This window comes from Lytechinus variegatus, chromosome 15 (assembly GCF_018143015.1).
Source record: "Lytechinus variegatus isolate NC3 chromosome 15, Lvar_3.0, whole genome shotgun sequence".
Taxonomy (NCBI): Eukaryota; Metazoa; Echinodermata; class Echinoidea; order Temnopleuroida; family Toxopneustidae; genus Lytechinus; species Lytechinus variegatus.
The window spans coordinates 20,205,593-20,231,224 of NC_054754.1; the positions used below are offsets into that span (position 1 = coordinate 20,205,593).

At 35.8% G+C, this 25,632-nt stretch overlaps 1 protein-coding gene across 3 annotated transcripts in view; it reads right to left on the reverse strand.

Moving 5' to 3' along the window:
• The window catches only part of LOC121429288 (bromodomain-containing protein 4-like), a 52,229-nt gene that overhangs the window by 9,959 nt on the left and 16,638 nt on the right, over positions 1-25,632 (reverse strand). For 2 of the 3 annotated variants that reach the window (XM_041626284.1, XM_041626286.1), the window contains exons 2-4: positions 21,687-21,878; positions 21,004-21,144; positions 18,442-18,594 (exon numbers count right to left, since the gene is read on the reverse strand). In XM_041626284.1, the coding sequence (XP_041482218.1) occupies positions 18,442-18,594; positions 21,004-21,144; positions 21,687-21,878 (486 nt within the window). Of the gene's footprint in view, positions 1-17,761; positions 17,915-18,441; positions 18,595-21,003; positions 21,145-21,686; positions 21,879-25,632 lie in introns of all 3 variants that reach the window. The other variant, XM_041626285.1, reaches the window with a different exon arrangement.

The following is a 25,632-nucleotide window of genomic DNA, read 5'->3' on the forward strand; positions in this document are numbered from 1 at the left end:
ATTTAGAACATGTATAAGAAAGTTCTGCAAGTCGTTCTAAAAGTCGCTCTTCACTTGTGAAGAGCTGTATGCAACACCCGGCTAAGAAAATAGTATGGGGTTAAGGATAGTCCAGGGTTAAGGAAATGCGGTGTAAAAAGCATATTAATCTTTTTTTTGTACAATTGGTAGTACCAGGATAATAATATCAACACAGGAAACTGATTCACTACTGCTTTCCCATAACAATAAATATTGTGGGTTTTACAAATCATTGACACATCTATGGCAGGAATATATGCCAGACACATGATGGAAAATGCCTGCACAAATGAAAAAAAAATCGACTTACATTATGTGACTAATTGATCCTAATTTTACACAAATTTGTAATCAAGGTTTTCATTGAACTCAGGTCTGGAAATATACCAATAATATTAGGCTAAATCAAAGTCAAGGTTTTGCTGTACTAGCCACTTCGAGAAAGTCAGTGTCGATTAATCTAAATGCACAATGACAAAAATATGTTAAAAGTGAAGAAAAGTGTCCTTAATATAAAAAAAAACTTTAGTAAAATAAAAATTGTGGGGAAGAGAAATTTACATAAATATTTTTTCGTAGATTTGGCATGTGAAAAAAATAAAATTGACCAGTTATGCTAGGATAATCAATTATGATGCTGAATAATTTATGACACAGTTATGCCTTACAAACAATATAATTTTGGTGAAAAATTTGGAGGGATATAGAATCAAGCCCCCCTCCCCCTCATTTCTCATCCCCATGCCTTCATCCCCTCACAAGTACAACTGTGGCCCTTGGTAGCCTACAATGTATTAAAGGAAACCAAAACCCAAGAAGAGAAGTAATCTTATTGGAAAGAGTAATTGAGAGGAACAATTAAAAAAGTTTCATCAAAATCGGTTATGAAATAAGCAAGCTATGGGAATTTGAAAACTCTTGTTGTAGTGTAGTGTACTTTCTATGGGCATCCTCAAATTGGCAAACGTGCTTCAATATGGCTGATTTTGTGGACAACTCTCCATTTGTTTTGTACACAAATTTTCAGATTTTCCCCTTTATTTTACATATTTCACATTATCTCATCCTGACCTTGACATATATGGTGTGGATTATATTTTCCCATGACATATGTTGTGCTCAGCAGGAGGCAAGATGCAATTTGAAAGATAATGAGGAAAATCTGTAAATTTGTGTACAAAACAAATGGAGAGTTGTCCACAAAATCAGCCATTTTGAAGCACATTTGCCAATTTGAGGATCCCCATTGAAAGAACAACAAGACTTTTTAAACGTCCATAACTTGCTTATTTCATAACTGATTTTGATGAAACTTTTTTTAATCGTTCCTCTCATTTTACTCTTTCCTATAAGAGTGCTTCTCTTCATGGGTTTTGGTTTCCTTTAATGTGACAAGCCCTGGCTATGTTAAAATAAATTTTCTTCAATAATCTTGATGATTATATCAAGCACTTAGACTATTATGAGGAAAAGGAAAAACTATCGCAGGAATATTTAGCTGATTTAATGAATACGGACCTGCCAAACCCCACCCTATTCCACTCCTACATTCTGCAAAGGGAATCATAATTCAAGCAAGCAACATTTTCTATTTTGGGAATTAAAAGGGGGAAAACCTCTTTCCAAAGAGGGATGCAGTAGGTATAGAAAAAATACTAAAGGTCAAAAACCTAGGTTATGTCAATTTGATTTATTTTGTAAAAGGGCACACCCAACCCAAATAAACATGAACATGCATCATTTGCACCCCCCCCCCCTTTGATTTTCCAGGTGACAAGAAAAATTCATAAGGAGGAAAGAGAAAAAATATATCAGAGGAAAGAGGAAGAAAGCACACATAAAACAAAAATGCTGCATCATGTATATGCAATACATTTTTTTTTATTGAGGAAAAAAGATATTTAAAATCCCTGTGAATTCCCCGCCCTATTGTTCAAATTACTATGCCACCTCCCATTGAATGATTCAGATTACAATACCTACAGTAGAATTTTTTAACATTATTTGATAATGAAGTTCAAGTTACACATATTAATGCAGTCCAAACTTGGATGACAATATATTTTTTAAATGATAAAAACTGATAAGTCTAAAGAGTTGCCATGGTATACATTAAAGGTAAAAGACAATAGTTGCAGCAAACAATTATTTCAAGAGAAAGTCTAATTCAAGGTAAATTGACAAATGTTTTCATACATCTAGATCTGGTACATGAATGTAAACTAATCTTTGTAAAGTCATGAAATCTTAGCTCAAAATCGATAATTCTGATGATCACTTACACAGAAAAGCATATGTGGGACAGTGTATTAATATTGCTTTGAAAAATACCCGACATTTGAAGAAATTCCGTGCTTATTTTGATCATTCCTCAGCAATTGCGCATTTTCTTCCAAAGCTATTTGGCACATATTTTTTATGTATATACAAACAATTTGGTGGTAATTTCATTGGATTCTGTTCAAACTCATATTGAGATCATTACCACAACTGGTATTTATCTTTAATCTAACACCACCGATAAAGTCATGATCATCATGGCCGTGGATCCCCTGTTGATTGAACCTAATGCCCCTCTCATTGGGAATGGTGTTATGCTTGTTGGATTTTTCTCTTTTTATTCAAATAAGCTTTTTGATAATATTTTGTCAATTAACCTTGATTTAAAAGACCTCATGAAATAATTGTTTGCTGCAACTATTGTCTTTTACCTTTAAAGGACAAGTCTACCCAAACAAAAAGCTCATTTGAATAAAAAGAGAAATATTCAACAAGCATAACACTCAAAATTTCATCAAAATCGGATTTAAAATAAAAAAGTTATGACAAATTAAAGTTTTGCTTAATTTCACAAAATAGTTTATGCACATCCTGTTCAGTATGCAAATGAGGAGACTGATGATGTCATCCACTCACTATTTCTTTTGTATTTTATTATATGTGACTCGGCATACCGAAATGAGAGACAAGTCGGAATTTTTCAAATCCAACTTTTTTAGTGATTATTATTCCCCGTTTCTTTACCTTTAATTTGATATATCACTCGACCCTTAGGAGTAAATATTAGTGGAGATATTAGCTTTAGAATGGAGGAAGAATTGGGCTCTTGAAAATAAAAATCAAGAGAAAAACGCCTTCGAAGTTTGACTTCCGTTTTGACCCTGCTCCATGAAAAAAATATATTTTGCCACCGCCGAGCTAACCGAAAGGCCGTAGTAACCGCATGCCAAAAAAGGCGAAACGATTAACCAATGAGGAGGCTGCATTGAGAACAATAGTCAACTTGCTAGTCACATGCGACTGCAAGACGAAACAACGCTCCACGTCAATCAATTATCGTCTACGTATACATCATTGGTTAAACCAGGGTTTTATAATAATCTTCGTGAAAGAAAAAAAGAATGCCATGATCTCCCTTATTAATGAAATAAAAGGCGGGGTTAAAAAGTTGGACCTAAAACCATGGAGGAGGGATTGTGCCATCGGCTTGTTTGAATGTCGATGGCGTTTACTTTTACCCGGACTCGTGACATGTAGTCTATCAAGCTGTCATTATGACCTGAACTTTAACCGCATGTTCTAAAAAAAATATCCCTTGTAAAATGGTAAGATGGGCCTTCAAAATAATTCGTGATAATTTCAATAGGTGTATTTTAAATGACTAATATTTTCAATCAATATCGTAAGACCCGTATACCATTATCCAAAAATTAAAAATGCAAGCCTACTGCATGGTCCCATATTTCATTGGTCAAAGTCAGGGGCGGATCCAGGATTTACCAAAAAAGGATTTTTTTTTGGTTATTCGTACCCGCCAAAAAACTGACAAGCAAAAAAAAAAAAGAATAGAAGTCTTCGATTTCAAAAAGGGGTACATCCCGGGGTACATCTCGGCTACAATGGCATTTTTACATTACAAATTTTGGGGGTTTTTTCTTCTCGGGGGGGGGGGGGGGGGACGTGCCATCCCCTGGATGCGTGCCTCAGTTGTTGAAGTTCTGACATTTATTTCTTTCTCTATCGTTCATTCAAACATGATAAAAAATTGAAGGCAAAAATAGTTGGAAATAATAAAGCACACAAAGCTTTCATGATGAACTTTTTTTCTTCTGTTAATGATATACTGCAGATCAATTAACCCACATTCGCGAACATACAACACTTTTATGTATTTTAAACCCTTTATTTTGAAATTAGAGTTTTCTCATCGAAACATCCCGATCACTTGCAAATAATAAAGAGAATCTTCAACATGTCCATGTTATGTTTTATGAAATTAATCCTCGCCAACAAACCGTGTTATATAAACACTTTGCGTTTACGCATGACCTTTTTCGCGAGACAAGCTAGCTATACACTCTAAATCAGGTAGGCCTATCAATCTATCGCTAACGCCCCCGCCTAGTACCAACTACCATTATTACAAAAAATAGCCCTTTAGAAGTTGAATCCCGTTTGTTAACTTTCAGAAGCCCCCTTTTCAATTTCAGAATACCTATTGAAAGCGATGCTTTTGATCTTTCTTTTGAGGCTCATTGAACCGATCGATCGAGCGGACGGTCGGCGGACGCCGCCAGCTGTACTTGAGTTTAAATGAATAGCCAATCAACAATGGCGTTACGTTGCTAGGGGCGGAGCTTAGTATGAAGCGAAATTCGATGAAATCGAGCGTGCCAAGTATAAAAAAAATTCGAACTGACCGAAAAAAAACACTCGCAGAAAAACTGTTTTTTTATCACTTTCCCGTCATCAAATTCACTCATTTTTTTCACACAGTAATTATGAAACATGGAAGAATCTAAAAATGAAAAAAAAAATCTTCAAAATTTTGACTTTTTTATTAGTTTGTCGAATTTCTAGGAATTTTCATTTGCGACTTCTCTCTCATTTCGGTATGCCGAGTCACATATGAAATATTCTAATTTTCTCCTCATGGTAAAGTAAAACAACGATTAATTCCTCCCTAAACATGTGGAATGGAGATTTATATTCCCATTATCATTTTTTTGTGCAATAATATATAAATAAGCCTTTAAATGGAAAGTGGCCTTGTACTAGTTCATTTATAGCCTGATGTCATTTAAAACAATACCCAAACCGGTTCTGAACTGACAATATCAAAGGAATATGATTTAAAAAAAGTTTTCATAGCAATCAGTCTCAGGCAGTGCAACCATGACAATACATGTATACAACAAACTCCAGGGAGTGACAGTGCTAAAAAGTGTTATGCTGTTAAAAGGGGATTTTCCCTTCAATATGATGACTCATCATTGTTGGTTCATGCCTCAAGTTCGAGGATGTCTCGCTAACAAATTAACAATTTTCTTTCTTTTTCTCTTTTAGTAATTCTTATCCCGTGTCCTCTATTAAGGAAGAACTATCCCCAGGTAGGACTATGATAGACAAAATTTGGGGGTTTTACTTAAATGAAACTTTTGAAGGTTTCCATGGCGAAGAACAGTTTAGTGGGTTTCACGGACGGTACACCATGTACATGTATCTTTCTTGGGCAAATGTTAGTCCCGAACAGACCACCCAAACTCGAAATTAAAAACACTGTTGTGCAACAAAGAACCAACAGCTATATGTAATGATTACAATAATTTTGTAGTTATGGTAAATGGTATCTATGTGACCTGCCACCCACAAACCAACAATATGTCGCTCAAAATGAATTTTTAGTTTTTTCTTATTAGAGCTTGATAAAGCAGGGGAATGAAACCTTTGGAACAAGTAAGCTTCTGTCGAAACAGAAAAATCAAAGAATAAAAACAAAGAAAGTTTGAGAAAAATCTGACAAATAATGGGAAAGTTATGAGCATTTGATCCTCCCATTGGCAATGCGAGAAGGATGTGTGATGTCACATGTGGACAACTTTCCCTTTGATGGACTATAAAATACCCCCAAAATGTATCTTTTTGCTTTTTCTTATGGTGATACAAACTGTTTATCCATGATGTATTCTTTAACAATCTGTATTACATGCCCTCCTATAGAAAGAACACATGATCTACCGATAGATGTGATAAAAAAGGCAGTTTATGAATGTGGTCTTATTATATATCAATGGAAAGGTAATGATGTGGGGATCATCAGTGGGTTATTCAAAAATACCGAAAATAATACAAAAAGGTGAAAATCGCCGATTAAAAAACGCTAAAATGCCCCTCCGAAATATGCCTCGCATCGGTCTCTGAATTGACTGGAATTTGATGACGTCACTGTCTGTACGAGAGGCGTGATTGGCTCTCCCACGTGAAGCTCCACTTGCATGCAAAACCTGTTGCGTGGGTACGTTTTCTCCACACTGTCACTGAATACTTCTATCACGAAATGAAAGAAAACCCAGAATTTTATCTAGATTTGGATTTTCAAATTGATGATTTTAAAGATGAAGAGAATGATGATGAAGTGAACAACACAGTGAGGTAGTTGGAGGTAAATAATGGGGGAACAATGCCGATGATTATGATGAAAATTCAACTTGCCTGACGATCACAAGTAAAGTCATGTACATGCCGATTCGCTACCAACTCATGCAGCTGCTGCTACAAGTGGTAGCTATACGTACACCGCGCGGGCCCAATTTAATCCATGAAAATGAATAACCACATCCAGAGAGAGTCTATCATAAGAAGGAAAATAATGATATAACTGTACTTACAAACAAGTGAATAATCCGAATTAACCTGAAAGCAAATCAACTCAACGAATAGCAGCAGACGATATGCACCGACGATAAACTTCATGTGGCTGGGATAGATTGTCACTCGTTCTGTTAGATGTAATTTGTTACTCATTAATTTGACAAAATTACGAAACTCGGGGAATTATTTATATATATAAAAATATAGTAACATCTCTTATTATTTTTTGTATTACGATAAAACCTCTTTTGAAGGAAAACGTTGAGATAAACTAAAATTACTTTTAAATCCCCCCCAACATGCGTAGCTTGTATGTCATTGCAAACAAACCATCGCAAACATGCACGTATTCCTTCCTTGCTGATTGAGAGCTGTGCAACACGTGCATAGATCTCAGTCTCAGCCAAGGCGAGCAAACAATACGGCATGTGTTGTTGTGATGGTTTGTTTACGATTACATAATGCTACGCATGATGGGATGATCTTTTACATCTAATTTTAATTTACCTCAAGGTTTTCCTTCAAAACAGGTTTTATCGTAATTCAAAAAATGATAAGAGATGTTAATATATTTTTATGTAGAATAATAATTCCAGAGTTTCGTAATTTTGTCAAATTAATGAGATAAAAGTTACATCTAACAGAACGAGTGACAATCTATCCAGCCACATGAAGTTTATCGTCAGTGCATATGCCATATCGTCTGGTACTATTCGTTGAGTTGATTTGCCTTCAGGTTCGGATTATTCACTTGTTTGTAAGTACAGTTATATCATTTTCCTTCTTATGATAGACTGTCTGGATGTGGTTATTTATGTTCAGCATGAATTCAATTTGGCCCGCGCGGTGTAGCTAGCACTTCCAGCAGCATGAATGGGTAGCGAATCGGTATGTACATGACTTTACTTGTGATTGTGTTGCAAGTTGAATTTTCATCATCATCATCATCGGCGTAATTCCCCCTATTTACCTCCAACTACGTCACTGTGTTGTTTCACTTCATCATCATTCTCTTCATCTCAAAATCATTAATTTGAAAATCCAAATCTAGATAAAATTCTGGTTTTTCTTTCGATCATTTCGGGATCGAAGTATTCAGTGACAATGTGGAGAAAATGTACCCTTGCAACAGGTTTTGCATGCAAGTGGAGCTTCACGTGGGAGAGCCAATCACGCCTCTCGTACAGACAGTGACGTCATAAAAATATCCCCAATTTCGCGGACGTAATTCTGCGTGTTTGAAGCATTCAGAGAGAGAACTTTAAACTATCAATTAACTGAGTTTCATCAGTCTCCATGATAAATGATGTACACCATCGTGTTCTCCTTATTTTCTCCTTTATTGTGATATATGATTCTCCAGTTTTACGATTTTCAATATATTTCTACTTTAAGTGAAATACATGTATATATACTAAAGTAATGAGGAGAGTTGTTCACAAGTGACATCACACATATTTGTCGCATTGCCAATGTGAGGATAGCATTAGTGATCGCAATATTCAAATGCTCATAACTTTCACATTATTTGTCTGATTTTTCTCAATGTTTTGTTGATCTATTTCTTTGATTTTTTTTTTCACATAAACTATCTCGTTCCATTCTCCTTTAATAGCTTCGAAGTAATAAAACTTGTTAAAACTGCTCACCAGCAACCAGAACAAGTACTTGATTGAATCTAGAAATTCAGTGAGAGATTCCAAGAAGAAAGGGAGAACAGGGTTTATTATTAAAGGGATCAGACAAACAAAACACTGAAAATTTGAATAAAATTGGACAACAAATAACAAAGTTATGGCATTTCACAGATTTGCATTATTCCGGTGAAACAGTTCTAGGCATATCTTCATGAATATTCAATGAGCAAATTGATGATGTCATTTCCCCATATGTTCTTTTGTATTTTATTATGTGAAGTCAGGTTTATTCACATCTTTTCTACCAAGAACTGGAAAAATTGGTTTGACAACTGATAAGTGCATTTGATATTGCCATATCGAATCCTAGTGGACACTAGCTGTGCATGCTTTCCCACGTGTCTACCACTCTATGGAATTACCATTGGAAATTTCACGTTTTGTTAACAATTTTGTCATTCCTGAAAAAAGTTCCCACTAATATAATGCTGATATCATATTTCCATTAAATAATTGAAATTTTTGCAAAGATGTTAATTACATTCGCGTTTTGGGGTCAAAAACATCCCTTTCATATTAAAAACAGGATGAAACTCAACATAAAATCCTACTTTATGTCACCACAAACAATTTCCCACTCAATCCAATTTCGCTTGATGGTATCTTACAGCTTGGTTCCCATGAGTCATTGTGCAGTTTTCTCTAAGCTTTACAATGATGTAAGAATGATGTTCATCGGTCAAACTTCGCGTTCACGTTTTAGCTTTAAATAAACATGTGTCAGACCACAAGCCAATGGCAAAAGTTGTCATATTCGCGCCGGGCGCGTACTGTACCTACATGTAATATGCATATCACCATAGAGAATGCAACTCTATCATATGCATCACTAGCATGGCGCGGCCGGGCCCGGGCTGGGCCGGCACGCACTAGTACATACTATTGCATGCTGCGCTGGCCTAGCCTGCAAAATGCAGTGCACTGCAGCGCACCTATAGCTAGGTGCCTAGCCTATGTATGTAGCTGTCGAGCTGAGCTGACTGTTTCTTGAAGCCTGTTAGCAACAGTTTCTTTTCTCCTGTAAGTTCTTCCCTGAATAAGTAGTGAGTATAGCTATAGTATTCTGTGATTATATGTACATATTTAGGGTTATGTTTTTAAGGTTATTCAGTTGTTACATTTATTAAAAAGTAAATCGAAATTCTGATTCATTGAACCGGATTCCCAAACAGTACGTTTCATTTCACTGCTCTAAGTATGGGGCCGGGTAGACCGATCGCGAGCTGAGGTTAGACAAATAATTATTATCAGTCTAGATCTCATGTAGATCTAGATCTAGTTCTGGTTGAATGCTGCATGCATGCACACAACGCCCTGGTCAGGAGAGAGTAGAAAAGACAGCGCAGCAGGCAGGGGCCACGGCCGCCCTGCCCTGCCCTAGCGTACAGCCCTAGCGCTAGCCAGGCTGCGCTTGTGCGAGCGCCGCTGAGCATTGGCACAGTATGTATAAAAAAATTATACAATTATGATCATATGTAATAACATAAGAAAAGGGAAAGAAGGGATATGATGTCATCAGCCCACCTAATGAATATCTACATGTATAATGACGTGCATATACCGTAACTATTTAAAAAAAAAATAATGCTAAACTTTAAAATTCAATAACACCATTAATTGTTATCCCATTTTGATGAAATTTTCAGCACTTTGCTCTGTAAATTTTACTCTATTAAGATTTGAATATTTTCAGCCTGGAGTATTCCTTTATAAAAAGATAGGAGTTTTGCTCAAGCGTGAGATGAGCATGCTGTGCAATCTCATTGAGACTTCCAAGCAGTACGAGGAAAATAGTTTTAAAATACTCCTGTATATCTCCTCTTTTATCTATCAAACTTTACAACTTCAAATTTTAATAATATAGAGGAAGAGTTACTCTCCTTGAGATGAGCCAATTTTCAATTTTTTACTGTTTAAAGACCAACTTAACCTTCATTGGCAACTTATTTATCGATTCAGGGAGGCAGGTCACTACCATTACACTGTTAAAAAAACCCTGATTTTACAGAAAAATAAAAGAAGATTTTGAAGAAAGCAATACCAGAATCATTCTTTAAATTCATGAAACAGGAATTTTTCTGCAATTTAACAGAACATGTCTGTTAGAAAAAGGGGAAAAGAGTGTTTTATTTAAGGAAATTTGTAAGATTACACACACAAAATACCAATTTCCTGTAAGATTACGCAATCTGGTAAGATTACAGGTGTTCTCGAGACTCTGCTGCAGGAACTTCTTTTAGTTTAAGGATAAATTTTCTAACAGTGTACAGAGCTATGCAGCCAATTAAAATCAAGGTTTTTATGGTTAATGTCAGCCTCAGGGTGGTGGGGGCTGTAAGAATTTTGCAATTATATGTAGGCCACAAGAATAAAGAGCCAAATAAAAAGCAAAGTTTTCATGATGCATTCATTGACAGTTGCTAAAGATAAAATACGCTTGCCCGACCCCATATATCAATCTTTTCAGAAATCACTTGTTTTCTAGTTGGTATGAAAATTTCATTTTTAACTCTACCTCTTCCCCCCCCCCCCTAAAAAAAAAAGAATATTAAAAAGACAAACTAAAGAAACATAAAGGAAATAGTTGAAATACAGTTCATTATAACTGTAAGAGACACAAAGTGAAAAATTGAACTTTGAATGAACAGTACTTTCATTTATGTTTTTAATGTGCACATAGTAGAAAATGATACTTGTTCTTCTTCTTCCCATAATACAAGTAGTTATTGGTGAATTATATACAAACGCATTTTAATTCTTTCACTTCCCTGGTAAAAATTACTTTGACAGGAAACAGAGATATAATGATATTTATTTGTATTGAAACCAGTGACCTGTGTGTCTGCAAAGAATATTAAAGGGACCTTTAAAGGGGAAAAGAGGGGAAAAGAAAAATCAGACAAGCAGACTAAAAAGGTGAAAGTTTTAACAAGAAAGTTATACATTTTTAAAGTGGGAACATGTTTCTATGGAGACTTCAAATTGGCTGCCTTGGTAAGTAAAGCCCCTTTCACAAAATGGTGTTGCGACAGCTGACAACCATTGCTATTCTGTGCAACATATATTGGGACCAAATGATCGCAAACAATTGTACAAGCAATTGTGAATCCCTTAAAGGCAAGTACTACTTTTCCATTGACACTGTACTCCAATACTAAAAGTGTTAAAAACAAAATGCAATTTTTAAAAGAAATTAACTTCCAATTATATATTTTTTCATAATGCAAATTCCATGTCAATAGGAGTGGGCTATACATGGGTCAAAAATACTTTTTTTGTAATTTCAATATGGGAACAGTTTTTTTTTATTCCTTGTAATGTATCTCAACATGAAATGACAATATTTTTTTTCTTGGGTCCGAGAAAAAGTGTGCCGGGCCAAAATCCAAAATGGCCGCCAAAACCCCCCAAAATCACAGTTTTGGCCACAACTTCTTTATTTGGTGGTCTTTTTCTCTGGTTTTGGTGTCTATTCATATGTGTTTGGGGGCAGGCAATTTGTTTTTCCTATAATTAGTACTTTTAAACCATTATTTGTAGAGTTAAATGGTAATTATACCTAAATTTTCCAATTTTTATAGCCTTTTTTCAGCCAAAAAGTAGATTTTATTGTCCTGGGGTTCTTGGATATTAGATGGTACTAGGTCAACAATAGCAGGTAGCTTCATAGAGCTATATTGCTTTTATTTCTCTATTATGGGTTTTACGGATATTTGTGAAATATATCTTATTTAATAAAAAAATGTGAATTATCCATAGAGGCTACAGTGTATATACAGTATACAATGTACATGTACTGTTACTGTACATACTGCACTGCATAAATGCATTGGCCACCATGACAAGGCCTGTATAAACTATAGTGGTATACATGTAGAAATGAGCTCTTAGGTTTAGAATTAGATGCCTCAGAAATTGAAGATATGTTTTGTCTCAGAAACTGAGGACATGTTTTGTCAAATATGCTAATTCAGGGGGCGGAGAAAGGTAATTAACCCCACATGGCATTTACACTGTAGCTTATTCTGGGCCACGTTGCATAAAATTTACCATTATGTTAACTTAATGGTAACTTGCATGGAATCCTTGGTTCTGATTGGCTGTTGATCAACGTTACCATGATAGTTACCTGACCCCATAAACATAGGCTAGTTACTTAGACACAACAACCAGGTAAAAAAAGCCTCCAAATGAAGAAGATATGGCTAGATATGTATGTACATTACGTATATGACATACATGTATGTGTGATATTTTTATGTGCAATTTACGTTGCTGGTTTCATCATGTACATCAGCTGACAAGCAATCATATTCACAATTCACAATCTAATTTTAAACCTTAGCAGCTTATTTCTATGACACTATAGTCTATATACAGGCCTTGTCATATGTCATGGTGGTCAATGCATGGATATTGCAGTGTAGTACTAGTATGTACAGTAGTACATTGTATACTGTATAGCCCCTATGGATAATTAACATTTTTTTATTTAATAAGATATATTTCACGAATATCCGTAAAACTCATAGTAGAGGAATAAAAGCAATATAGCTCTACGAAGCTGCTTGCTATTGTTGACCTCGTACCATCTAATATCCAAGAACCCCAGGACAATAAAACCTACTTTTTGGCTGAAAAAAGGCTATAAAAATTGGAAAATTTAGGTATAATTACCTTTTAACTCTACAAATAATGGTTTAAAAGTGCTAATTATAGGAAAAACAAATTGCCTGCCCCCCAAACATATAAATACACACCAAAACCAGAGAAAAAGACCACCAAATAAAGAAGTTGTGGCCAAAACTGTGATTTTTTGGGGGTATTGGCGGCCATTTTGGATTTTGGCCCGGCACACTTTTTTCTCGGACCCGAGACAAAAAATATTGTCATTTCATGTTGAGATAAGGTAAAAGGAACACAAAAAAACTGTTCCCACAGTAAAACTAAAAATCACCCATTTATAGCCCACTCCTAATGTCAATGCACAGATCTATAAAAAGCTACTTTCACAAGCTATTCACCCTTGCAAAAGCAATATATATCTGTTATATATGCCCCCCAAAAAAGGGATTTATCATTAAAAAACAGAATGAAAGATGTATTACAGAGGATGTGTATTGGAATGCATACATTTCAGTTAAATGCAAATTCCATGTCAATACACAGAAAACTACTTTCAAAAGCTATTCAATCGAGTAGAAGCAAGGTATGTTGAATAGGAATTATCTTTCCAGGACCTTCAAAAGAGACAACTGGTCAATGGTCTTTGAGCTGACCTATTAAAGCCCAAAATAAATATAGGTCAGCATTCCATCTTATCAAATAAAAGGAGGACCTGCAAGTTACTACAGACTGAATAAACATCTTTTGGTGGGTCTAATACCATGGTCACATTTGCTCTACGGCGGCCGTACGGCGAGTTGAAAACAGCCGTTTTAACATTTTTGTACCAGCTGCATATAGGTTGTTTGAATGAAAATGAATAAAACGGCTGTTTTCAACTAACCGTACGGCCGCCGTAGAACAAATGTGACCAAGGTATTACTGTATATCTTACATTGACTGGCAAAGTTACTGTAAATCTTCCAGTCATCTTGTGCTTTAATTGCATGTATATTGTGCATTCAGAGAATAAAATAAAAATTATCAATATTTTATCACAACTTAGTAACTAAATAAAAATCTTGAGAACAAATGGAAAAATTATTGTAAAGCTTTATAGAGTCTCCTCTACAATTTCAATAACAAACATAGGCTACCGAAAAGTCAATAAAGCAGGTGGTATCTGAATTTCAAAAAGGACTTCTTACGTCTCAGGTACCATATTTTTTGTTCAAAAAAATACTTCAATGTATACACCCATCAGAAAGGCCTCTACTATGCTTTTCACACTGCATTTCCATAACACCATACTATCTTTAACCCCGGACTATCCTTAACCCCATACTATCTTTTTTTTCAATTCACACTGTCTTTCTTAACCCCATAGTATCTGCTCAGTCGTACATGTAGTTAATGCCATAAACCGGACTAGTGCTGCAGCCGAACCGCCGAACCGAACGGAAGTTCGCCGAACTTGGCACTTCCGAACCGGACCGAACCGAACCGAACTCAAAGGCCTGGTTCGGAAGTTCGGTAAAAAAAAGTATGTTTGTATGCAATGCGTGAATGCGATGACTACATAGATTTAAGTATAAAATCAATAAAATATATATTGGTTAGTGATTGTGCACAAAGAGAATTCCACTCAATATATTTTTAAAATCCACTATGATAGCTCCCATCTTGTCTTTGATTGAACTGTTATCAACTTGAGAATATTTTATTAACATAAATATATTTTTTCTTGATAAAATGAGGGGGCATTTTGAAGCTAAACTCGGTATACAAGTGTGGTGTAATTACGTATTGCCGTAATCGATCGTGATCGTAATCGGACCTAATCATTTTGTATTTAATAAAGAAAAAGAACCAGACATAAATTCATTCCTCGTAAATGACAAAGTATGACAGTTTCGGTCTCGTGTTTGATTAAATTTTCATCATTTTCAATTTTTTTATAAACATGAATAGGCCTGGGAGTAAACATCGATTGATCGAATGGTTCGATTGGCATGCCGCCAATCACCAATCGATTAGCAAAATTTACACTAATCGAATGTTCGGCAGATCCCGATTATGACGTTGGGATACCTCTAATACCCAAGTAATAAAAATAAAATGACAAGAAAACAATGATGACAGCTGTTTTTTACAGGTTTAAAAATTATGTTACCGAGGTAATGTTTCAAAAATTATCAATGATTGTATCACATTCACAGTTACATACCAACATGATAGCGCTCCGAAACTGTTAATCCCACCCGACCTTGCCCTCATACACAAAATAAGTCATTGTGTGCGTGCACAATAATAAGTAAACACATAACCAGCTCACTTGAGCTGATTGGACCTTCGGATAGCCAATGAAACTTTGGGAAACAAAGAAGCGGAAGGCGTGTAGTTCCCTTATCAGGAAAGGTCATCACTTCAGAAATGAATTTACCCCTCTCCCATCTGTGTGTATGTGTGCGTGTGAGGGAAAGAGAGAGGGAAGGATAGGGGGTGGGAGCCGGAGAATTTCTTTCATGTTTCAGAACAATGCAACCTTTTTTATATCCCCCTCAAGGCCTCAACCAATGAAAACTACATTCCAACACGCGCCCGCCTTCACCAGTACTTTCTCGACTAGTCTCCAAAAATAGACCCAGTTGTACATGTAGGTTCAAATGATAAAAAAAATCGTTATTTTGAAAGGTATTTCACATGAAATATTTTTTTTTAATACATGTGTAGCATCGTGGGCAGTGCCACAAGTGGAGGCGGGGACATGGTGTGGGCAAGGGATGAAAATTTTCAAGTGAAATGCTCCACCTGGGCTCAGTCTCAAAGAATATACTTCATGAATGAGTTGTTTACGTCTTTGGACTCGGCGGGGCTGATTCATTTATATGCAGGGGTGTGGCACTTGGAGGGATGAATGCATAATACCAGGGTACCAGTATTAATTTAGGAAAGATTTTCATTGGGACAATAAACTGAAAGATTTAATCTCATTTCATGAAGTTTCTTTTGATATAAAAAAATCATGGAGAAGGGGGAAAAGGGCCTCATTTATGCTAAACATGTGACTTTGATGGAGATTTCTTCATGGGGGGGGGGGTCACCATAAAGTAGGACAACTATTGTGACTTAAAAGACGTAATTCCCGACGAACAATCGAATCATTCAATTATTTTTCCAGGAAATAATCGAATGGTAATAATGACAATCGTCCCAGGCCTAAACATGAATATATTTTTCCTTATAAAATGTGGGGACATTTTAAGCTTAACTCAGTTAAAAAGTGTAGTTGAATTACGTATTGCTGTAATCGGATGTACATTTAATTGAAAAGACATAAATTAATTCCTTGTGACTGACAAAGTAATGGTAAAGTATATTCCACCTTCTGAAATTTCCATATTAATATAAAAGATAAATAAATAAGAGATGAAGGAATGAGGGTGAAAAAAACAAAAAAGATAAAAATTCAAACCAAATCAACGCATGTTCCCTGATCGATGTTCCGGAAATGGTTGGTAAGGAAAGTTGAAACAGGAAGTCCAAACAACCTGCTCTCGGTCGCTATTATACAGGTAAAATTCGTATTCCAAACTTGAAACGTTTTTCCATTGTCAATATTTTCTTAAGAGTGGTTTAATCTGGCCAATTACTGAGAATGAAATGATAAATTATCAGTTCCGTCTTAGTTCTGACGATCAACGCCGAGTGATTTCACAACACTAAAATATGCAGTACAGTCCAATGCACTCATTTTCGTGTTAGAAATATGTTTGAAGTCACGTAGCGTCGATCTTTCTGGACCAAGAATGGACTGATATTTATCTTTTTAAAGTAATTCATTGACCAGATTTTACCACTTTTCAGAAAATAGGGACTTTCTAAAACACTCGTATTCTTTGGAATGTGAATTTTTCCGGTATAATAACAGTTGAGTGGAGGTTGTTTGTCTACTATTTCGACATTCCCGATCAACACTTTCCAATTTGAGAAGCTGCGTTGGCAATGACATCGTAATCGATCATGATCATAGCTACATGAAATAATCGTGAAAAAAATATTCTGATCTTTGTAATTCTGTTTCTGTCCTGATTCTCTCGTTATCAATATTTTTTCTTTTGATTTTTTTTTATTTTCATTTCAAAAATGAAAGTAGAAATGACTTATTTTTTGTTAATTAAAACAAAAGAAAGTTCAACAATTATCTTAACTATTCTTTTTAGAAACAAAATTTATTATTAATACATGACGGATCATGCACGAGGTTGCTTGTTTGTAGGTCGGCAGTCTTTATTTTTTATGTGTTAAATTTAATTTGGCATTTATTTCCGAACCCCGAACCGAACCAAAGTTCGGAAAAAAAGTGCCGAACCCTGCCGAACCGAACCGAACCCGAACATGCCTCCTGACTTGCAGCACTAACCCGGACTATCCCTCAGCTCATGAATATTGATAATTTTACCATACAGAGCGTGATTAACGTGCAATTTGACTTCTGTGATTGGCCAATGCTTAGTCCCACTTTCCTTAGCCCTGTTTCATTTTCACACTGCATCTCTTAGCACCACAATTGTGGTGCTAGCACAATAAGCCGGCTAACCCTGCTTTTTTGCAGGGCCAGATAGTAGCGTACTATTTACCGTGCTAGCCCACTTAGGTAGTGTGAAAACGAAGTGGGCTAAGCTTAACCCCGGGAAATTGGTGGGGCTAAGACCCCGCTTAGCCCCACCAATTTCCTGGGGTTAAGGATAAAAAGTGCAGTGTGAAAAGCATATACATGTACTTACTGTTTCGTTGTTGTTGTTGCTCGATTCCGGAAGCTCGCTAACCACCTTTGCTTTGCCGAGGTAATCCACATCTTTCAAATTGGCAACTTTGCTCTTGGGCGGGGTGAATAACTGGTTACTAGGCAACACAATAGGCTCATACAGCTGATTGCTCTGTAAAAATGCTACTATGCTTTTCACACTGCATTTCCAGAACACCATACTATCTTTAACCCTGGACTTTCCTTAACCCCATACTATCTCTTTTTTTCGATTCACACTGTCTTTCTTAACCCCATAGTATCTGCTCAGTCGTACATGTAGTTAATGCCATAACCCGGACTATCCCTCAGCTCATGAATATTGATAATTTTACCATACAGAGCGTGATTAACGTGCAATTTGACTTCTGTGATTGGCCAATGCTTAGTCCCACTTTCCTTAGCCCTGTTTCATTTTCACACTGCATCTCTTAGCACCACAATTGTGGTGCTAGCACAATAAGCCGGCTAACCCTGCTTTTTTGCAGGGCCAGATAGTAGCGTACTATTTACCGTGCTAGCCCACTTAGGTAGTGTGAAAACGAAGTGGGCTAAGCTTAACCCCGGGAAATTGGTGGGGCTAAGACCCCGCTTAGCCCCACCAATTTCCTGGGGTTAAGGATAAAAAGTGCAGTGTGAAAAGCATATACATGTACTTACTGTTTCGTTGTTGTTGTTGCTCGATTCCGGAAGCTCGCTAACCACCTTTGCTTTGCCGAGGTAATCCACATCTTTCAAATTGGCAACTTTGCTCTTGGGCGGGGTGAATAACTGGTTACTAGGCAACACAATAGGCTCATACAGCTGATTGCTCTGTAAAAATAAATAAAATAACTTTTTAATAGTGGGAGGGCTGTTTTTCACAGAACAGGTAAAGTGAAGTACCGAGAATAAGATTGCACATTATCCTCAGGCAAGCAAACACAAATGGCCATTATCAATTTCAATATGAGAGGATAGCGATGAAATATGCATGAATATAATTATTTGCTCACACTTTAATTCAAGTTTAAATATCAAGACTCATCATGTCTTTTTTCAATTTTTTTTTTTACTTTTGTTCACAAACATCAATGTCAGACCCGATTTCAAATTAAACCCAAGTTTAGAATACTGGGGTGGTATTCTGGAACACTGTCATAACTTTTCTCATAAATTTTGTCATTTTTCTCCGAGATGTGACACCGCTATAATTGTCACAAATCTGTATTCTGAACATTGTCTCTCCCCTGTCATATCTCTCTAAGTTCCCGCCCATTTTTTCGTAAGCAAACCAATCAAAATCAACGTTAGTTCCCAGTGGAAGCCCTTCTAGCCAATAGGAAGGCCCTGTGGCAAGTAGGGCGTATCCCCAATACAGTTGCTGGCATCGCGCAATTACGCATATTGATGCGCTTAATTACAAAGAGAGACAGGGAGCTGTGAAGGATTTTAGAGAAGTAGAAAAAAAAGGGAAAAAGAGGAGGAATTAACATGTAGGGCCTTGTAGCCACTAGCGTACCTAAGGGGGGGCAGTCTCCGCCCCCCCAGAGTCACAACCCATGCAAGGGACGTATCCCTGTCCCCACCCCCTGACGAGCTGAAAGACCCTTTTTTTTGCTTGTCAATTTTTTTTCTTCTACGAAATCCTATATTTGTGGTTGAAGACTTTTTTTTTTGCTTGTCAAAATTTTGGGCGGACGAATTTGCCCCCCCCCTGTGAAAAATCCTAGGTACGCCACTGACTGATTGTAGCATGAAAGTAGAATTTTTTAAAATGGCATGGATGATGAGTGAAACGAATACCACAATCTTAGCAAATGATGTCATTATATGCTCGACATTTAGTCGGCAGGATATCGGGATATTTGGTACTAAAAGATGACAAAAGTTATGACTGGTACCCCCTGTCATAACTTTTGTCATATCTTTTGCTAGTATAAAATGATTATGCGCATTTAAAGCCACATATTTTTGGTGCATGCTAAAGAGAAGAGACAAAATTTATAACAATTTTTATGACAAAAGTTATGACATCCACCAGAATACCACTTTTGTCATATCTCTGAGAAAAGATAAAATATGGAGAAAAGACAATGTTCAGAATACTGCCCCAGGGGGGTGTTTCACAAAGATTTAAGGATGACTTAGGTCGCACTTAAATGTCGACGCGTACATTATAAGCAACGCGCAATCTTATTGATCAATACGCAGTAGTGCGCGTCTTCTTGGCATGATCTGACCAATGCTGTCTTGCCTTTTATACTGCGCGCAACAAGACATTTAAGTGCGACTCTAAGTCATACTTAAATCTTTGTGAAACACCCCCCTGGTCTTTAGTGTCCATATGATTAATCTACACTGTATAGGCTTACATGCATTATTCACCAACAATGCATCACTGTTACTGAATTCTTATATCTATTGATTTATTTATATTGGCCCGTATTCTGACGTCGGGTAGAATTCAAACTCTGGTTTAAAGTTATGGTTGAAGTTAAAGATAAATTCCAGTTTTGGTAACGATCTCAAAATGACTTTTTACAGAATCTAATATAATGACCACCCAAGTGTCTGTTTGTATGAATAAAAAATATGTGCCAAAGGATTCTGGAAGAAATTGTGTAATTGCTGAGAAATAAGCAAAATAAGCGCAGATTCGGTCACTTCTGTCAGGTCTTTATTCCAGCAATAATAATACACTGTCCCATGTGTGCCTATCTGTGTTGGTGATCTTCAGTGTGAACGTTTTTCAGCGTAGATTTCAAGATTTCACAAAGTTCAGTTTATGTAACTGTACCAGATCTAGATCCTCGATGATATACTGACAATTAAGCCTGGTTTTACAGACTTTCTCATGAAATCAGCGTTTACTGCAACTACTGGAATTTCTCTTTAATAGAATGCCAATTGTGACATAAATCACTAACAGTAGAGATATAATATTTCAGCTCAATTGACTCTCAATTGTCTAGGAAGTATGAATAGATAATTGTCTTTTAATACACGCAAAGAACCAGGAAAGAGCACAGTAAAACATAAGAAACATACAATACAATACAATACAAATTTGGATACTTTTGGCTTCCCATCATTTTAGCAGAGTTAGACCATGGTCTAAGTCAAACCCGACTTTAGAATACGGGCCAATGTGTTCATTATAAATATTTTAATACTCTATTTTACACATTACAAAATGACAAAATTCAATAAATTCTTCTTTTTTTAATAATAATTTCTTACCATTAACTGTTTCTGCGCCTTTTCAATCAGCGGACCATGTCTGGCCTCAACGCTTACTTTCTTGGCATCAGCCAGTAACTCCAAGGCATACTCTGAATTGTTCATCATTGTTGCATAGGTAAGGGCTAAATTATACAAAACCTGCATGAAATAAGACATTAAAAACACAACATTAAAGGGAAATCTAATATGCAACAGCCACTTACATGTCTACAACATCAGCTCGCGACTTGGGCCTCCATATTCAATTGCATAAAACCTTGATCACCTTTATACAGAAGTAGTATTGTGCACTGTGGCATACAGCATACATGTATTGGGGGCCAGAACTACTAAAGAATTCCTCGGTTCCCTATCCAAAGTTTTTTTTAATAATATCAAAAAAATCATATTATTGAGACATCTTTCAACAAAACATAACATTGATCAGTTCAAAGTATAAACACAATTTAGGATAGCAAAATTACATCCGTATATGTAGTAGGTTTTAAACAATATAGGTTACTAAATATTTTATTTAAAAAAAAATAAAGCTTTCTGGTTTGGCCAAATAAAATTTGATGTGGAGTCATACAATCGTACAAAATAATCAAGGAATAATTAAAAGGTTACAAAATTACAAAAACGCATACCATGTACATTTTTATCTAATCAATGTCTTCATAAAATCAACTATAACATACCTCACACTCGTAGAGTTTGTGCACAAAGCCGAGCTGCCTGTAGTCTATGAAACGGTTACCACGGAGACAGGTCTTGGACTTCTCATAACTGTTCCTAGACTCGTTGTATCGATGGAGGTGATAGTTGACCATGCCAAGCTGGAAGTGTGCAAGGGCCATGTGAGGGTCCTTTTCTATGGCAGCTGTGAAGTTCTACAAGAAAAGGAAAATTTTGAAAACAACTGAATAAGAAATGAAAATGTAAATTTCAAAATTCAGTGACAAGAGCACAACACATACTATATAAATCATGTTTCCATGAGTTTATTATGGTACAAAATTTAGTATTTCAGAGAATGTAATTAAGTACAATTTAAACAAGAAAATGAATCATGCATATTGTTTTACAATTTCGTCAGTACCTATAAAACAGAGAGGCCAACCAAAAAATAATAATTGATACATGTACTGTAGCACAGTCAAAACCAGTGCCGGCTGCACAGAAACGTTGTTAGCCTATTACTGAGCAAACGGTAAGCCCAGTCTCATCCGCTTTGATGACCACCTTTTTCAGACCTAATTTTGTAGATACTCAGCGACTTACATGTAAAGTTCCATTCAGGAGCCACTCTGCCCCGCTCGCAAGACCCTGTTACGAAACATCTCTGTTCCCTAGCCCTGTCAAAATTGTCCACTGTGAGCACCATATGCAAGAGCTGCAAGCACGGCTTCACAACTCACTCCGCTAGCAGCTCCATGCACCGCTAACGCCCACAGATACATGCACAGCGCTAACGTGCACTGTACATACTGCGAGGCGATCCCGTTGCGTAGACTGTTTTCAGACAGCCCAGGCACAATACTTGTTCCCCAACCTTAACATTCAATTTAACTTAATTCATTACACATAAGTTTATCATACAAATTTTTAGTCATTATGTTTATACCAGTATTCCAGCAAGGTACTTGAATATGGTACATGTACATAAAAAACAGACCTTTGAAATACATGTAGCATACACAATATGACATGTGCTGGCATTAACAATATTTTTTTTAATCACATCATTTCAAGATATAGAACATCTTCCGATCTGTGACCATTTAAATGAACTTCTTCTCCTGACCATAATTACCCTAGGAAGTGAATCACAAACCCTCTTTTCCCCTTCCCAGAGGACCCTAGCCATTTCCTGTTTTCTCTTGTCGTCACAATTTCGACATACAGCAATCATTACTTTCCAAGAAGCCAAAGAGGCAATTCGTGTGATGTCATCAACGTGAACACTCAAATCTCACACACTACTCTATGACGTCAACGAAAAGGCTGATGAACGCAGGTGTTTGAAGATACTGTACATCGTTACATCTGCCCACGCATAACCTAATTAATTATTCATAATGAGCAACTTCAAGCAACTGAATAATAAACAGCAAAACAAAAACAAATGAGTCATTTTTTACAAAGTGAGAGGCAGCAGACTGTCCTTTCTCTATTTCATAGTTTTTACAGTTCTATAAAACTGCTCTATTAAAAAGAAAATAATGCATCTTTACTCTTCCTGACAGTTCAAACCTGTTTCTTAGATTTCATTTACCAAATCATCAATAAATTTTACATTATGAACAGTCTAAAATAGAGGGGGAAAATGAGTCAAGGTACAATGTAGGCTGTGATTATCTAATGTATGTTTGATAATACTAAAAATGCAAAAGAATTTTTGAATACAAGTGTAATTTAATGAATAATTAAAATAATAACAGAGGAACAATTGTTGTGTTTAATGACTGAAAAATGTCTTCTTTGGATTTTGGCAGGTACTGTTTCTTTTTCCTTTTTTTTTGTATCCAGATAAATGTATATTTACCCTTCTTTACAATAAGTAATAATGTACTTGTACAATACATTAAAAGAAATGACCTGATACTCATTTTAGTTCCTGTTAGCATTTTTATACATGTAGTAAAAGAGAAACTAATTCCTGAAAATGTACACAATGTATTTGGTTTTTGGTTTTGTATTCCAGTGTAAAACAAATATTTATAAATAAAAAAAATACATTTCTTTGAAATACATACATGTTTATAGGTTGTGTCCTCTTTGAAAATCCATCATGTATGGTCATAATAATTGTCAGGTTGTATGTGTATGTAATGTACATTTTTCAGCCCTTTTTATCCTTGGGTTATATTTTTGGGCAATTTTTGGCTTTCTCAGAAAATTAGTTGTTTCAAAGCTAGCTTACTATGGATTTCAATACTTCCTTTCTCCAAGATTCAGTAATTATATATTGCCCATCATCCCTTACTCACAATTCTCTATAACATTATTATGTTCAACATTATTTTGTTGTTAACATTCCACTGTGTCCATGGCTCTTCTCCCAAGTACCTCATTTCACTGATCAAAAGTTATATCCCTTCAAGATCCTTACGTTCCTCCTTTTCCAATTCTCTTGTTACCCCCAAAGTTTCCAAAACCAGTGGGGAAAGATCATTTGTTTACTCATCCTCTATTAAAGTTATGGAATAGCCTCCCTGAAAACATCAAACAGTGCTTGACCTCTGAAACTTTCAAACATTACTTTTGAAAATAAAACATTTCTCTTCAATTCTTCTTAATTTCTTCTATAATTTCCTAAAAAGCACCTTGAGCACTCTACAGAGTGGATTTTGGGTGATATAAGTCTCATTATCATTATCATTATTATAACTTTGATGTTTAAAATATCTGACTCAAACATGTACTTTCTAAGAATACTATAATTGTTAAAATTGTTATTGATTTCCCATCTTTGGTTGGGTAGTTCTTTATTTTATACTAGTCGTTTTTCCCATTTAATCCTCATACATGTAGATTATGCCCCTATTCAATTTCTGACTATCCTTCTTAGAACATCAACCAATTAAAATTAAATGAAATTCATGAAAGAGACAAAATTATGCTCAAGTAATTTCTAAGCATTATTTGAATACATGTACATGTGTGAACATGCATATTACATGTTCAGGGAAAATTATCTAAAGTATTTTAACATTATGCTTGCTTATTCTTCTCATTAAACCTAATGTACATGTAACATAGACAGACAAAGCTAATAAATCAAACTGTCTCATAATTACTGGTTGAATATACAGATATCAAACATTGAAAAATTTGCTTGATAATAAAATAACAATGAAATAGAGATCATGGCTAAATATGAGCTCCATGTAGAACAAACAATTCCCTCCAAAGACAAACCTTTTTTTTTCATTAGTAAGTTCACATTTTCATGCATCCTTGCAGACATTGTCCTGATCGAGCAAAGCACACAGAAGATGTCATGTACAATTTGGGAGATCTATAGAGAAAATGTGGATTGCAGAACTCTGTGAAAACAACGCAAGTGCCATCAATTCAATGAACTTGACACAAAAGGGAATTGTTTTCTTTTATAACAGACCCGGAATGTCACAAACTGACAGACAAGTGTAATGACGTTTTCATAGTTTATTTAAGACATGTAGTTTGTCGAATTTCTTTGAAGGTGATTTGACAAGTTGTACTCAACTCTTTTGACAGCTTTGAAATATTTTGCAGTCTTTGGACTTGTGGGCAGAGACAAAAAAGGGGGAAATTCCCTTGGAAATGCTAAGTAATTACCTGCTGATCAGCATATCAATGAAATTTGTAGAACTCTTCTCTTTCTTGGAAGAAATTTTACATATAACTTCCTGAAGTTTGCTGCACACCCATTTTAATGTATAACTTTTTATAATTCCACAATGAATGTTTTGAAAGTTCATGATAAAATAGTGTTCATCTCTTTAAAAGATACCTGGGCGATTCCATAAAGAACATCTGACCCCCTATATGTGGAACCTTCATGAACATTTCTGTCTCTGAATTCTGGTTCTTTTGACAGTCTGTAATGCTCTCAAATTACCGTGAATTGGTTAGGTAATATGAAGTGAATTCAAACTT